The 12,265-nt window shown below is 43.6% G+C and overlaps 2 protein-coding genes across 4 annotated transcripts; one reads left to right on the top strand and one right to left on the bottom strand.

The window, feature by feature from the left end:
* Window positions 1–82: 82 nt before the first annotated feature.
* Window positions 83–2,682, top strand: rfc2 (replication factor C (activator 1) 2). Its single transcript, XM_044039078.1, has 6 exons — window positions 83–488; window positions 581–686; window positions 947–1,048; window positions 1,360–1,618; window positions 1,706–1,966; window positions 2,298–2,682. The coding sequence occupies exons 1-6, from the start codon at window positions 254–256 to the stop codon at window positions 2,406–2,408; spliced, it is 1,074 nt and encodes a 357-aa protein (XP_043895013.1). The 5' UTR covers window positions 83–253; the 3' UTR covers window positions 2,409–2,682.
* On the bottom strand, window positions 2,678–11,933 carry LOC122777680 (protein NDRG3-like). Of its 3 annotated transcripts, none has more exons than XM_044039076.1 (17): window positions 11,729–11,933; window positions 10,043–10,143; window positions 9,707–9,739; window positions 8,845–8,950; window positions 8,636–8,756; window positions 8,484–8,546; window positions 8,292–8,352; window positions 7,885–7,971; window positions 7,656–7,712; window positions 7,140–7,243; window positions 5,865–5,930; window positions 5,342–5,393; window positions 5,052–5,099; window positions 4,894–4,929; window positions 4,736–4,787; window positions 4,348–4,386; window positions 2,678–3,944 (listed from the first exon to the last, which is right to left on the bottom strand). In XM_044039076.1, the coding sequence occupies exons 2-17, from the start codon at window positions 10,100–10,102 to the stop codon at window positions 3,796–3,798; spliced, it is 1,134 nt and encodes a 377-aa protein (XP_043895011.1). In that variant the 5' UTR covers window positions 10,103–10,143; window positions 11,729–11,933; the 3' UTR covers window positions 2,678–3,795. The 3 variants fall into 3 exon arrangements, with proteins under 3 accessions (XP_043895011.1, XP_043895010.1, XP_043895012.1); XM_044039075.1 differs by having other exon boundaries at window positions 11,757–11,933; XM_044039077.1 differs by lacking the exon at window positions 4,348–4,386 and having other exon boundaries at window positions 11,757–11,933.
* Window positions 11,934–12,265: the final 332 nt, after the last annotated feature.

The following is a 12,265-nucleotide window of genomic DNA, read 5'->3' as shown; positions in this document are numbered from 1 at the left end:
AGACAGACGTTACTTAAAATGAGTATATAATATATACAGTATATAATGTGACAATAGCAGTATTAGGTTTCGCAGTCTTCTATCCGCAGCCAATCAAAGGTAGCGGGGGCGGCGTTCTGAGAACGTCTAATTCTAAATATCGCGAGATGTTTTGCTATTCGCTTTCAGCCAATCAGGCGTCAGTTTGCTGTGGCGCGGTCGCCGGCGAAGGGGAGTCTGTTGGCGGGCTGAAGCAGCGGAACACACCGGTGTCATGGACGTGGAGATGGCGGAGAATGAAAGTGAGAAGCGGCCGGCGGAGAGCGGCCCGAAGGCGGGCACGGAGGCCGGGGAGGGTCCGTCTAAAAGCTCCGGAGGCTCCTATGAGCTGCCGTGGGTGGAGAAGTACCGACCCGTGAAACTGAATCAGATCGTGGGGAACGTGGAGACGGTGAGCCGCCTGGAGGTTTTTACCAGAGAGGGAAACGTTCCTAACATCATCATAGCAGGTGCGCGCATACACACAATCATAGCAGGTCCGTGACCACACACACTCACACACACATACTGAAGAATGTAATCTGAGGTCATGTGACTGCAGGTCCTCCAGGAACAGGAAAGACCACCAGCATCCTGTGTTTGGCCCGAGCTCTGCTGGGAGCGTCCATGAAGGACGCCGTGCTGGAGCTGAACGCCTCCAACGACAGGTGAGAGGGACGTAATCTGAGCAAAGGGGACATAATCTCAGGTACAGGGACATTATCTGAGAGGATATAGTCTGAGGAAGAGGAAATACACTCAGCAATAGGGACATAATCTGAGGAACTGGTTGTAAACTGAGGAACAGGACATAATCTGACAAATGGGAAATATAAAGAGAAACAATCAAAAAAGGCATTCACTGTGGCATCATCAGTATAACTTTGACTCTGTGTCCACTGACGTGTGTCTGTGCGCGTGTGTGTAGGGGAATCGACACCGTGAGGAACAAGATCAAGATGTTTGCTCAGCAGAAAGTCACGCTGCCCAAAGGACGACACAAGATCATCATCCTGGATGAAGCCGACAGGTGAGACCATCATGACATCACTTCCTGCCTGTGACCTTTCACAGTAAAACTTAAACTTGAAGTCCATAGACAAAATATGGCTTTGACTGTCAGGACACAAGAGCTGCTGGTCCTCTGCTGCCTCGTGTGGTTACTTTAAGTCACTGAGGTCAATCTGAACAAAGTGACAAAATCAGACATTTGAACTTAGTGATGGAGGCAGCAGTGGATCAACAAATCATTGATTTAAACATCAGCGGACTTTGGTGTGGGAGAGTGAGTGGTTTACTAACGTCACATGTTTTCTCGCCTCCGTCGTCTTCCTCTCTCAGTATGACAGATGGAGCTCAGCAGGCTCTCCGGAGGATCATGGAGATCTACTCCAAGACGACTCGCTTCGCTCTTGCCTGCAACGCCTCCGATAAAATCATCGAGCCGATCCAGTCGCGCTGCGCCGTGCTGCGTTACTCCAAACTGACGGACGGTCAGATCCTCGCGCGGCTGCAGGACGTGGTGGAGAAGGAACGTCTGTCCGTGTCCGATGACGGGCTGGAGGCCATCATCTTCACCGCCCAGGGAGACATGAGACAGGTGAGGGGGCGGAGTCCGGCACTCACCTCGGTCGCCCCGTCGTCTTTTTCCCACCTGATCCTTTATTCTTTTGTCTGTATTGTTCAGGCGTTGAACAACCTGCAGTCCACACACTCTGGCTTTGGCTACATCAGCAGCGAGAATGTGTTCAAGGTGTGCGACGAGCCACACCCCCTGCTGGTGAAAAGCATGCTGGGACACTGTGTGGAGGGAAACATCGACGAGGCGTATAAGGTGGTGGAGCAGCTGTGGTCGCTGGGCTACTCTCCAGAGGACGTCATCGGGAACATCTTCAGGGTCTGTAAGACCTTCAACATGGCCGAGTTCCTCAAGCTGGAGTTCATTAAGGTGGGACGGAGCTCCAGGTTTAAAACACACCACTGTTGCTTTAGTTACACCTGTAGTCCACACTGCTTATTTTGTTTTAATATGGACAAACAAACTCTTTTGACATTTGAGTGTTTTATTTTGAAAACTGGCTGTATTGTATGTTGGACAAAGAAAATGTGAGACTTTTATTTTGACTGCAGACTGTGTTTTAGCATGGATTGGTTGTATTTAAGTGTGGAGGCTAGAAACAGACTACTTTTAGTTTGAAAACTGCAGGGTTGTATTTTCATTTACACAAAGAAAATCTGAGAGGTTTATTCTGAAAAGTGACGTCTCTTCCCCCCTGCAGGAAATCGGTTATACTCACATGCGTGTGGCTGAAGGCGTGAACTCTCTGCTGCAGATGGCCGGACTGCTCGCTCGACTCTGCAGTAAGACCATAGCGCCCCCTGCCAGCTGAATCCTGCTAAGCCCCGCCCTCTTGTTTGTCAGCCAGATAAATGTCTCGTGTCTTGTTTCACACCACAGTGACTCAGTGTTTTGGAGGCAAAACTATGTAAAAATGTGACATGTAAATGTATAATTTTTGAATAAAAAAATACAGACTTTTCATTGTGATGTTAAAACTGTAAAAAAAAAAGAAGAGAAAGTGACTTTTAATTTGTTAAGTGAGGGAAGTTCATGTCGTATTGTTTCGTCTGTAAAGTAAGAGATTTAAAAAAAACCTGGTTATAGATCACAAACTTTATTTCATAACAAACTGTTTCCATTAAAAGTCAAAAACAACAAACGTCTGAATAAATACTGAGCAGTAGCAGATTTACAGTTAAAGTTCCTAAACAATCAAACGCAGAAATATTTAAACATTTCTCAAGCATTTTATGATTCGGGGGAAAAAACTTTTTTTTTTTGCTTTCGAATAAACGTCAAATCGACCTTTATTTCCTTCTCTGTTCCTAAAGTCGTCCAGCAGGGGGCAGCATCGTCCTCTCTGAGCACACATGTGCGCGACGTCACATGACCACGGCTCATCAATCTGATATAATCAATAATAAATGTCATCACGGAAACTAACAGCTCAGAGATTGGCTCTGGGATGAGGGAGTGACATCAGCTGCTGCTGTTTAACACGAACGACGACAGTCACTGAACAGTTGTCACCACGAGCAGCATGCTGTCGTTACCATGGAAACCACGGAAGAGACAAGATTTACAGTTACAGCAGAGCTGTGATGAGTGAGTGCTGGTTACAGTTAATAACCAATAATCAGCTCCTTTGATCTTAGTTTTATCGACTTTGATGTAAAAACTAAATAAATACAAAGAAAATGAATTAGTTCAATATTTAACAAATAGTTTTAACGAGAAGTTTGAGAGTTTTATAATCATGGAGTGAAGAAGAGGAGGAGAGGAAGAAGGAAATAAGCAGAGAAAAAATTGGAAGGAGGGAGAGGTAGACAAATAAGGAGGGAGAGAAGAACTGAAGCAGGAGAAAGTAGGAGGGAGGGGAAGGAAGTAGGAAAAGATAAGAGAAGACAGGGAGAGAAAGAAGAGGAGTGAGCGACATAAAAAGAAAAGTGTTTTGGTGAAACTGTTCCTTCAAAATAAAAGCACATTAATAATAAAGAAGAAGAAAGGATCAGGCCTGAAGTGAAGAAAAAAAACAAAACACAAACAACAACTGTGGACTAACTCCTACATCGTTACCACAGCAACCACATCAGTGTCCTACGCAAACCCGAGCCAAAATGGCCGCCGAGGTTCGGGAAGAACGTTTTACGACTGAAACGGCAGGAGAGGAGTTAAGATGGAGGAAGAAGAAGGAGGAGAACGTCCTACTTGGACGTCTACGAGCTGAGCGGTGGCGTCACGTCAGAGGCGGCGCCCTCTGCCTGTGAGTTGGTGTTACTGCGGCTCCGGCTGCCGTCAGTGGAGCTGACACTGGAGGTTGAGTGAGTTCTGGAGCGAACCAGCCGGGTCATACCAACTGAGGGCACTAGAGGGAGACACAGAGACATGAGTGTGTGTGTGTGTATGTATGTGTGTGAGTTCACTGTCCAATCAGAAGAGATTTCAATCATGGACAGTGAAGATTCAAATGTAACAATGAGTCTAAGGCTGTGATTTACAGCTCTTTGAAAAGCTTGGGGAGGCGGGGCCTTTCAAAGACTCGCCTCATTCTGAGATTGAATCAGTTTTTAGAAGCCAAACTGGTTGTAATTATAAATTAAGATTTGGGGCAGAATGATTCAATATGATAAACCAAGAGCACACACACACACACACACACACACACACCTAATTGATTTCACACGTCAGACAAAGAGGGAGCGGACATGAACATAAGGAGTGAGTGTGTGTGTGTGTGTGTGTGTGTGTGTGTGTAAAAATCCTGATACCTGATTGGCTGCTCAGGTGGTTTAACACAACATGAGGGACTGGAGACAAAGACAAGGAGAAGAAGAAGAGAGGGAGGAGGAGGAGTAGTAACTGTAGATTTAAAAAACACAGAAGACACACACAGACACACACACACAGAAAACATGTACACAACTGGACACCAACACTGCAAACTGTGACTTACAGTTAGTGAACCAGGGCTGCACACAAACACACACACACACACACACACACCTAATTCAAGTGATTTCTTAATAATTTCATAATAAATCAGGTTTTGATGATGAATAACTTTCATTATAAAAAAGTTTTCTGTCAGTGTAAACATGACTGTAACACAGAGTGAATCTCACTCACTCACTCACTCACTCACTCACTGATACTCACTGTAGCTCATCCCCTGAACAAAATACTTGAAAGCCTCGATGAGCTTTCCAGGCTGAGGACGGAGAAGAAAACAACATAAATAATCAGCGTGGAACAGTCTAAAAGGCAAGAATGTAAAGTGCTGTTAGATTATGAGACAGGAAGTGAGTCAGATTTACCTGCACCACCTGAGGAAGTCCTCCACAGTCCGCCATCTTAGAGAGACAAACAACAAAGTCAGGTGACAAAAAACAACTGAAGAGAAGAAACCGTTCTATTGAAAACATGAGAGAAAAGAAAAGAGCAGACACACACACACACACACAGAGACACACACCTTGAGCAGTGTAGTTTTGGTCGGGTTCAGTCTGGAGTTACACTCCACCTGCAAATGAATACACACAAACACATACAACGACATCACAATGACACAGTATCAGTTGTCATGGAAACAGATTAATTCATTCATTATAAAAGTTATTAATAATTCAAGGACGTTCACAATGTACAGCCATTTTTAATTTAAACTGATCTTTTATATCAGGATATAAATCATAACAATAACATGTGGATAAAAAGCGTGTTTTCAGTTTTTATGTCATTAAATAAACAACAGTTCACTCTCACCACTGCATCAACAGCAGGTGACGAGTCTCCAACCACCAGCAGAGCAGGACACCTGACATGAGTCAGCACAAATCACAGAGCCATGAGTCAGCACAAATCACACACACACAGAGCCATGAGTCAGCACAAATCACACACACACAGTCATGAGTCAGCACAAATCTCTCGCTCTCTCTCGCAGTCATGAGCCAGCACAAATCACACACACTGACTCATGAGTCAGCACAAATCTCTCTCTCTCGCACAGTCATGAGTCAGCACAAATACCACAAACTGCCATGAGTCAGCACAAATCTCTCTCACAGTCGCGAGTCAGCACAAATACCACACAGTCATGAGCCAGCACAAATCACACACACTGAGTCATGAGTCAGCACAAATCTCTCTCACACAGTCATCAGTCAGCACAAATCTCTCTCTCGCGCACAGTCATGAGTCAGCGGAAATCTCTCTTTCACACAGTCATGAGTCAGCAGAAATCTCTCGCTCTCATAATAATACAATAATGAATAAAGAAGGGTACCTGAGTGTGACGACGGTGTTTTCATTCATACCAGGAACAGGTCGCTCTATCTGTAACTCTTCACGACTAACACACACACAAACACACATTTAGTTAATCTGGTGGATTATTACATAATTGTGAAGATTGTAATTACGGAGAAGGTTGTTAACATTTTCACATGAGCTCACAAACGTATGGTCCTAGTGATTTACTGTCAAGTGCCACCAGGGGGAGCTGCATATTCTAGGTAAGGGGTGGGCAATTATTTTCCCCATGGGGCCACATGAGAAACAGAAAATATTGTTGAGGGCTGCGCCAAATTTGAATTAATTTTAATTTAATTTTACCTCTTTTATCTAAAAAAGCAGTAAATTGTATTGTTTTGCTGTAAATTGGGCAGCCTACAAACACACAATTACTAACCAACTTTATTGAAAATATCAAATTACTGCACTATATAATGAATACTATTATACTATACTACTGTGGTGTAGTGCAGTGAACATACACAGAGCGCGCGCACACACACACACAGACACTAATGCTGCAATCACACCGGACGAGTTCACATACGAGTGCCGGAGCTTCGCTGGTTAGATATAAGATAATAAACAGGGAGGAAGATAATGATAACTCCTGTAGAAGAAAAGAACCACAGACATCGTTCTTAACGTTGTCTTCCATATCGGCTGCCTCCGACTCCTTTGCGCGCTCTTCATCAGATAGGTTCTTGTATTTCTCCTCATGTTTGGTCACGTAGTAGCGTTTCAGATTGTAATCCTGAAACACAGCGACTTGTGTACCACAAACACACAGCGTTACCTTTGACGCCTGTAAAGAAATATTTAGCAGTCCATGTCTTGTTGAAAACGAGCCCTTCGGAATTAACTTTTCTTCACTTTTAGGGGGTCAGGGCTGGCCTGGCTTGCATCACCTGTCACTGTGCAGACAGACGCAGACATGTGCGTCCATACGTCAGGCTTTTCAAAATAAAAGCAACACAGTTGTATTGCACGGCCCGCGGGCCACATATGGCCCTTTGGCCATCCCTGTCGGACCCGCAGGCTGTAAAATGCCCACGTCTGTTCTAGGTCGTCATGATTTAGTTAAGACTTTAACTTTGTTGTTTTTAGTGTTTTCTCCTCACATGAAGGTAGATAACACACAGAAGGCTTTACCACTTATATTTACACATTAAAAATGATATGTTATATATGTAAGTATTTATGTGTCTAAACAGAAGGTCGGGGGATTCCTAAGTAAAACATGACTGGCCACAGGGGGGCGTCGTACCTCTCGTAGCTGTTGTAGAACAGAGCCAGGTTTTCTTGAGGAATATCCTGAGACACGTGCAGTCTGTACGTCTGGATGATCTCCTGATTCTCTGTCAGCTCCTCCTACACACGGGTCACAGGTCACAGACTTTTTAAAACATTTAATATGAACTGGAGGCAGAGACATTTGAATGTAGATGTTTTACTTTAACTTTATTCATTTTATTGAACATCTTTCTGATTATGTGATTTCACATTAGTTTATGTATATTTTAAATTATTTGAATGTGTTGTATAAGCTCTGTGTACAGCTGTCTGACAGGACATTTTCATTTCAATCAAGTATTATTCCTGCTTAAATATTAATATTAATAATTGTGTCTATTTGAGTGACAGAAGGAAACTGACATGAAATGTGCATACATTTATCCCCTATGTCAATCTGTGTGTGTGTGTGAGTGTGTGTGTGTGTGTGTCTGCGTGTGTGCGTGCTTGAGTGCGTGTGTGGGTGTGTCTGTATGTGTGTGTGTCTCACAGTGCTAAAGTGGTGTCCCATGATGATGTCGACCAGGTTACTTGTGAAGCCGCTCAGCTGTCACAAACAAAAGAAGAGAAGAGAAACAATGAGACATGAAAACTGAAAACTATGAAACTATGTAAACCAAACCTGAGGAGGTACGATAAAGTCATAGAAAATAACACCAAACCGAGTCAAGTCGAGCTGGAACTGTACAGTGGAAAAGTGCCATTGGTGTGTGTGTTACCTTGGAGGCAGCCCAGTCCACCCAGCCCTTTGCACAGGGGTCGATGTTGATCAGAAGTAAACCCTCCACCAGACTTGGCTTCTTCAGCTGAAACAACAATCATTTTAACTAGATTAGTCACTAGATTTGTTGCTTTTGTTCAAAAGGAAAAAAATCTCTCTAGAAGCCCCGCCCCTCTAAAGTTCCAGCTAATCGGAAAAGTCCAGAGTCACGATGTTAGGTAATGTTAGCTACACGTTACCATAAGATACTCAAATCACAAGTTATAGCTATTTAACTATATTTTATTTTTTTATATGTAGATCTATTAAAATATAGTTAAAAGCAAAGCAGTCGATGGTCAGACATGAGCAGTCGATGGTCAGACATGAGCAGCCGTCATCATCACAGCAGCTTTGTTTACTTACAGCCAGTTTGGTGAGGACGTAAGCTCCAGCTCCAACACCGATCCCAATCACAGTCTGTACACTGACACACACAAGCACACACACAGTGAATTGTGTGGCTGAATTCATCCTGCTAAACTGTAAATTGAGGTGATGAACATGACACTCATATTTGAGTCACAGTGTGTGTGTTTCTGTGTGTGTAAACCTCACTGTAGCTGTGTGAGGACAGACGGAAGCATCTCAGCCAGTTCATCCATGGAGGGATACTGGTACCTGTACACACACAGATGACATACATAACTGGTCTTTGTGTGTGTGTGTGTGTGTGTGTGTGAGTGCGTGCGTGCGTGTGTGTGCGTTACCCTGTGGGGAAGACTGGAGCATTCTCCTGCTGTCCTGGAGCATCAACATGCACAACTGAGAAATGCTGAGTCACCTCTTGCATGTCCTCGTAGTTGAACAGGGTGTTGAAGCACGACTTGTCTACACACACACAGTAAAAACACACATTAACTTTAGGTTGCTGTAACCTGGTAACCTGTGGTGTTAGCTCTGAGTGAAGTGAGCTCACGGTTCAGTCCGACATCATGGTAGGTGAGGATTGTGGGTCGGTTGCTCTTCACGGCACCTCTCATGGTGACGTGCAGGACGCCGTGGGCCGTCTCCACATCGTGCTCCTGAGCGACAAACAAAAAAACACTCTCATTACTGTGAACAACACACAGAGAGTCGACCTCCTTCTGAACATGCGTGAAGAAGACAGCTACTCACTGATCAATCATGTATGATGAAAATAACATTCATAAAAGCACCACATTCTAACTGTGGAACGTGGATCTGCTGAGTCACTGGTGCTGAACAATGCTGTGTCATGTGAAGCAGCAGCAGCAGCCTGGTGTGGTCATATGGTTCATACCGAGGTTGAGGTGTCACAGACTAATTTGATTAATCAACTGACTGCGAATCACCTGACAGATTTATTTATGGATCTTCACAATCACTCCCACACCAAACCTCATTGAGAAAATCAGTGATTTTAACATCACTGAACACAGGAGTTGTTGACCCACCGCTGCCTCCATCACTAAGTTCAAATGTCTTATTTTGTCACTTTGCCATTTTAAAATCTTCATTCACATTTACTTCAGTGACACAAAGTGACCACATGAGGCAGCAGAGGACCAGCAGCTCCTGTGTCCATGCAAGCTAAAATCACTGATTTTCTCTATGGATTTTGGTGTTGGAGAGTGAAAAAGTTCTTTCTAACAGAAACAAGCAATATGAGATGGCAGACTTCAACCCATTCACGCAAAACAAGCCTCTGTTGGTCATATTGGCCAGTGCGGAAACACAAACAGAAAGAGCCACTGAAAACCTTGATGATGATGAAATCTTTCTGGAGTTGACTGTGTGTGTGACAGTGATGAACATACCTGACAGTCAAAATCCTGAAGATTTCTACCACTCTGAAGAAAAACACACACAGAGAAACAGATTAATCATGGCTATATTAATAATACTGAATGAATTCAGTTTTGATCCAGGATGAGATTCAATTTTTCCAAAACATTCATAGATTCACATCAATCTGAACTCCTCACAGCAGAGCTGCCCCCTGCTGGCTATTCAATATATGACTACCTCCTGATTGAGTTCACTAAAGACTGATGGACGATAGGAAACAAAATGTAAACAACCTCATGTGTTTACAGTTAACGTACGAATGTAAACACAGAAGATTGGCCCAGACTGAGCTCCGCCCCCCTCACCTGCCCCGTCAGCAGTGGTCTGATCTCAGTCAGCTGGACGTCATGAAGCTCCTCCATCATGGGACCACTGATGTACTGTCCGTCAACTTAGTGAGACACACCTTTGAGACAAGTGAGGGACAAAAATAAGACATATTTCCTGTGTGTGTGTGTGTGTTTTAATCTAATGGAAACAGTCAGTGATCTCGAATGGCAGTAACCCAGTTATGTGTGTGTGTGTGTTCTTGTATTTGTTATCTCTTTAGGACATTTTCATAAACACTGACATTGTCAGGACCAGTAGTCCTCATGGAGACATAAAACCTGGTCCTAATGAGGCAGAACCTCATTTCTCAGGAACTAAATGAATGGAAATCAATACAGAGTCCTGTGTGAGTGGCTCTCTGGTTGATGTCGAACCTTCCCTCGGGTGATTTTGGCTTTGACCCAAACAGATGAAGTGAGTGTGAAGCTACAATGACCTACAAACAGTGAACACGTCACGTTCACAGTCAACATCTGCTGTTTCAGTGGAGAGTTTTGGATATTTCAGGTGCAGGGAAACAGTCGGAGCAGAACTGAACTGATTTTTCCACAGATACAAAACACTGTGAATCCTCATTAAAGTTATTTTTATGTGTTTTCAGATCCTGGAGCCAACAGTATGTATCTGCCAATATAGTGATTTTTTTTAAAACTTCCGAACATCAATATTGGCCCTGAAAGTCCAGCATCACTCAGGCTCACTGTGTTACACAACACGACACGACACGACACTGTGTGTGTGGGTGGAGATTAAAAATAAATCACAATGTTTTTGTCTTCATGCTCATGCCTTAAAATCGATTAATAGATGAATTTAACATGTGACGAAAACAGTGAGGTGCAGGTCTGAGGATGTTTCTGTGATGATCGCCCACACTCACTCACACAAGCACACACACATGCACACACTCACTCACACTCGAACACACACACACACTCACAAACACAGGACTCTGCATTGACATCCATTCATTTGAACAGATTAAACAAAGCCTTATCATTAACCTGAACCATAACCAGTTAACGGTTAACCCTAACCATGACCTAATCACAATTCCAATCTTAGCCAATTCCTCAGAAATTAGGTTCTGTCTCATTAGGACCAGGTTTTGGTCTCCGTGAGGACTACTGGTCCCGACAAGGTCAAAGTTTATGACAGAAAGATGTAAAGAGGGAGCAAGCACAAGAACACACACAGGACCCTCACACACGAACCTAACTATCACCTAATCCTCAACCGAGCCCTAATTCTAAACCTAAAAAAAACAGGTCTCAACCAAAGAAAAACAGTCATTTTAAACTGAGCCAAAGTGTCCTTATTCCTGTGGTTTATAAACATGGTCCTCACAAAGACACACACGCACACACATACACACACGCTAACCTAAAATCGGTGCTAAACTCTGCTTCCTCTTAATTAATGAGCTGGGATGCTAATGTAAGCACCAGACAGACAGCTCAGCCTTAGCAACCGTTGCTACGGATGAGCTCATGGCGCGCACGTACACACACACGCACCTGTAACCTAATATACTGTCGCCATACAGAAGGAGAACATCTTGCTAACAGAGCTAACTCTGTTAACCGTTCACATACACAGATAGAGTTAACGTTAGCTGCTCATTAGCTGACGAATGGTGGCAGTAATGAATTAAAACTCACCGGTAGCCGCAGTTAGTTAGCAACTCACCGTCAGCAGCCGCCAGCACCAGAGGCTAACTTCACTTCCTCTATTAGTCCAACGACTAGTTTAGCTGGTTAGTTTCGCTGGTTAATCGGTTCACTGTGTGAACGCAGGAGAAGTTGTTGACGTGAGTGTCTCTCTGTGTGCGTGTGAGCTACAGCTGCACGCGGACAGTAACGGAGGGCGGAGCCACGCAAATAACAGGACACTGCTTCCGCGGTCACGTGACCAAAAATTACATGAGAAAAATTCTATCAATTTCTGCGTTTTTTTCATACTTTATTTGATTTTTTTCATGTGTTTCGTTTGTATTTACGAATTCATTATAGCGATATTATAACCTCTCTGCTCCACTAGATGGAGACACTTTACATTAAATGAGCCCAGCAGATGAAATAATTAGGGCAGGTACCGTTTCTCTTTAGATTATTATTATATTATATTGGTGGCTTTGCGATCATCTTTGAGGCAACGTGCATAAAAACTCAGGTGTGGCGAAAATGCGTAATTGTCAT

Source organism: Solea senegalensis, linkage group LG11, assembly GCF_019176455.1.
Source record: "Solea senegalensis isolate Sse05_10M linkage group LG11, IFAPA_SoseM_1, whole genome shotgun sequence".
Lineage (NCBI taxonomy): Eukaryota > Metazoa > Chordata > Actinopteri > Pleuronectiformes > Soleidae > Solea > Solea senegalensis.
This window is presented reverse-complemented; position numbering and strand designations above follow the sequence as displayed.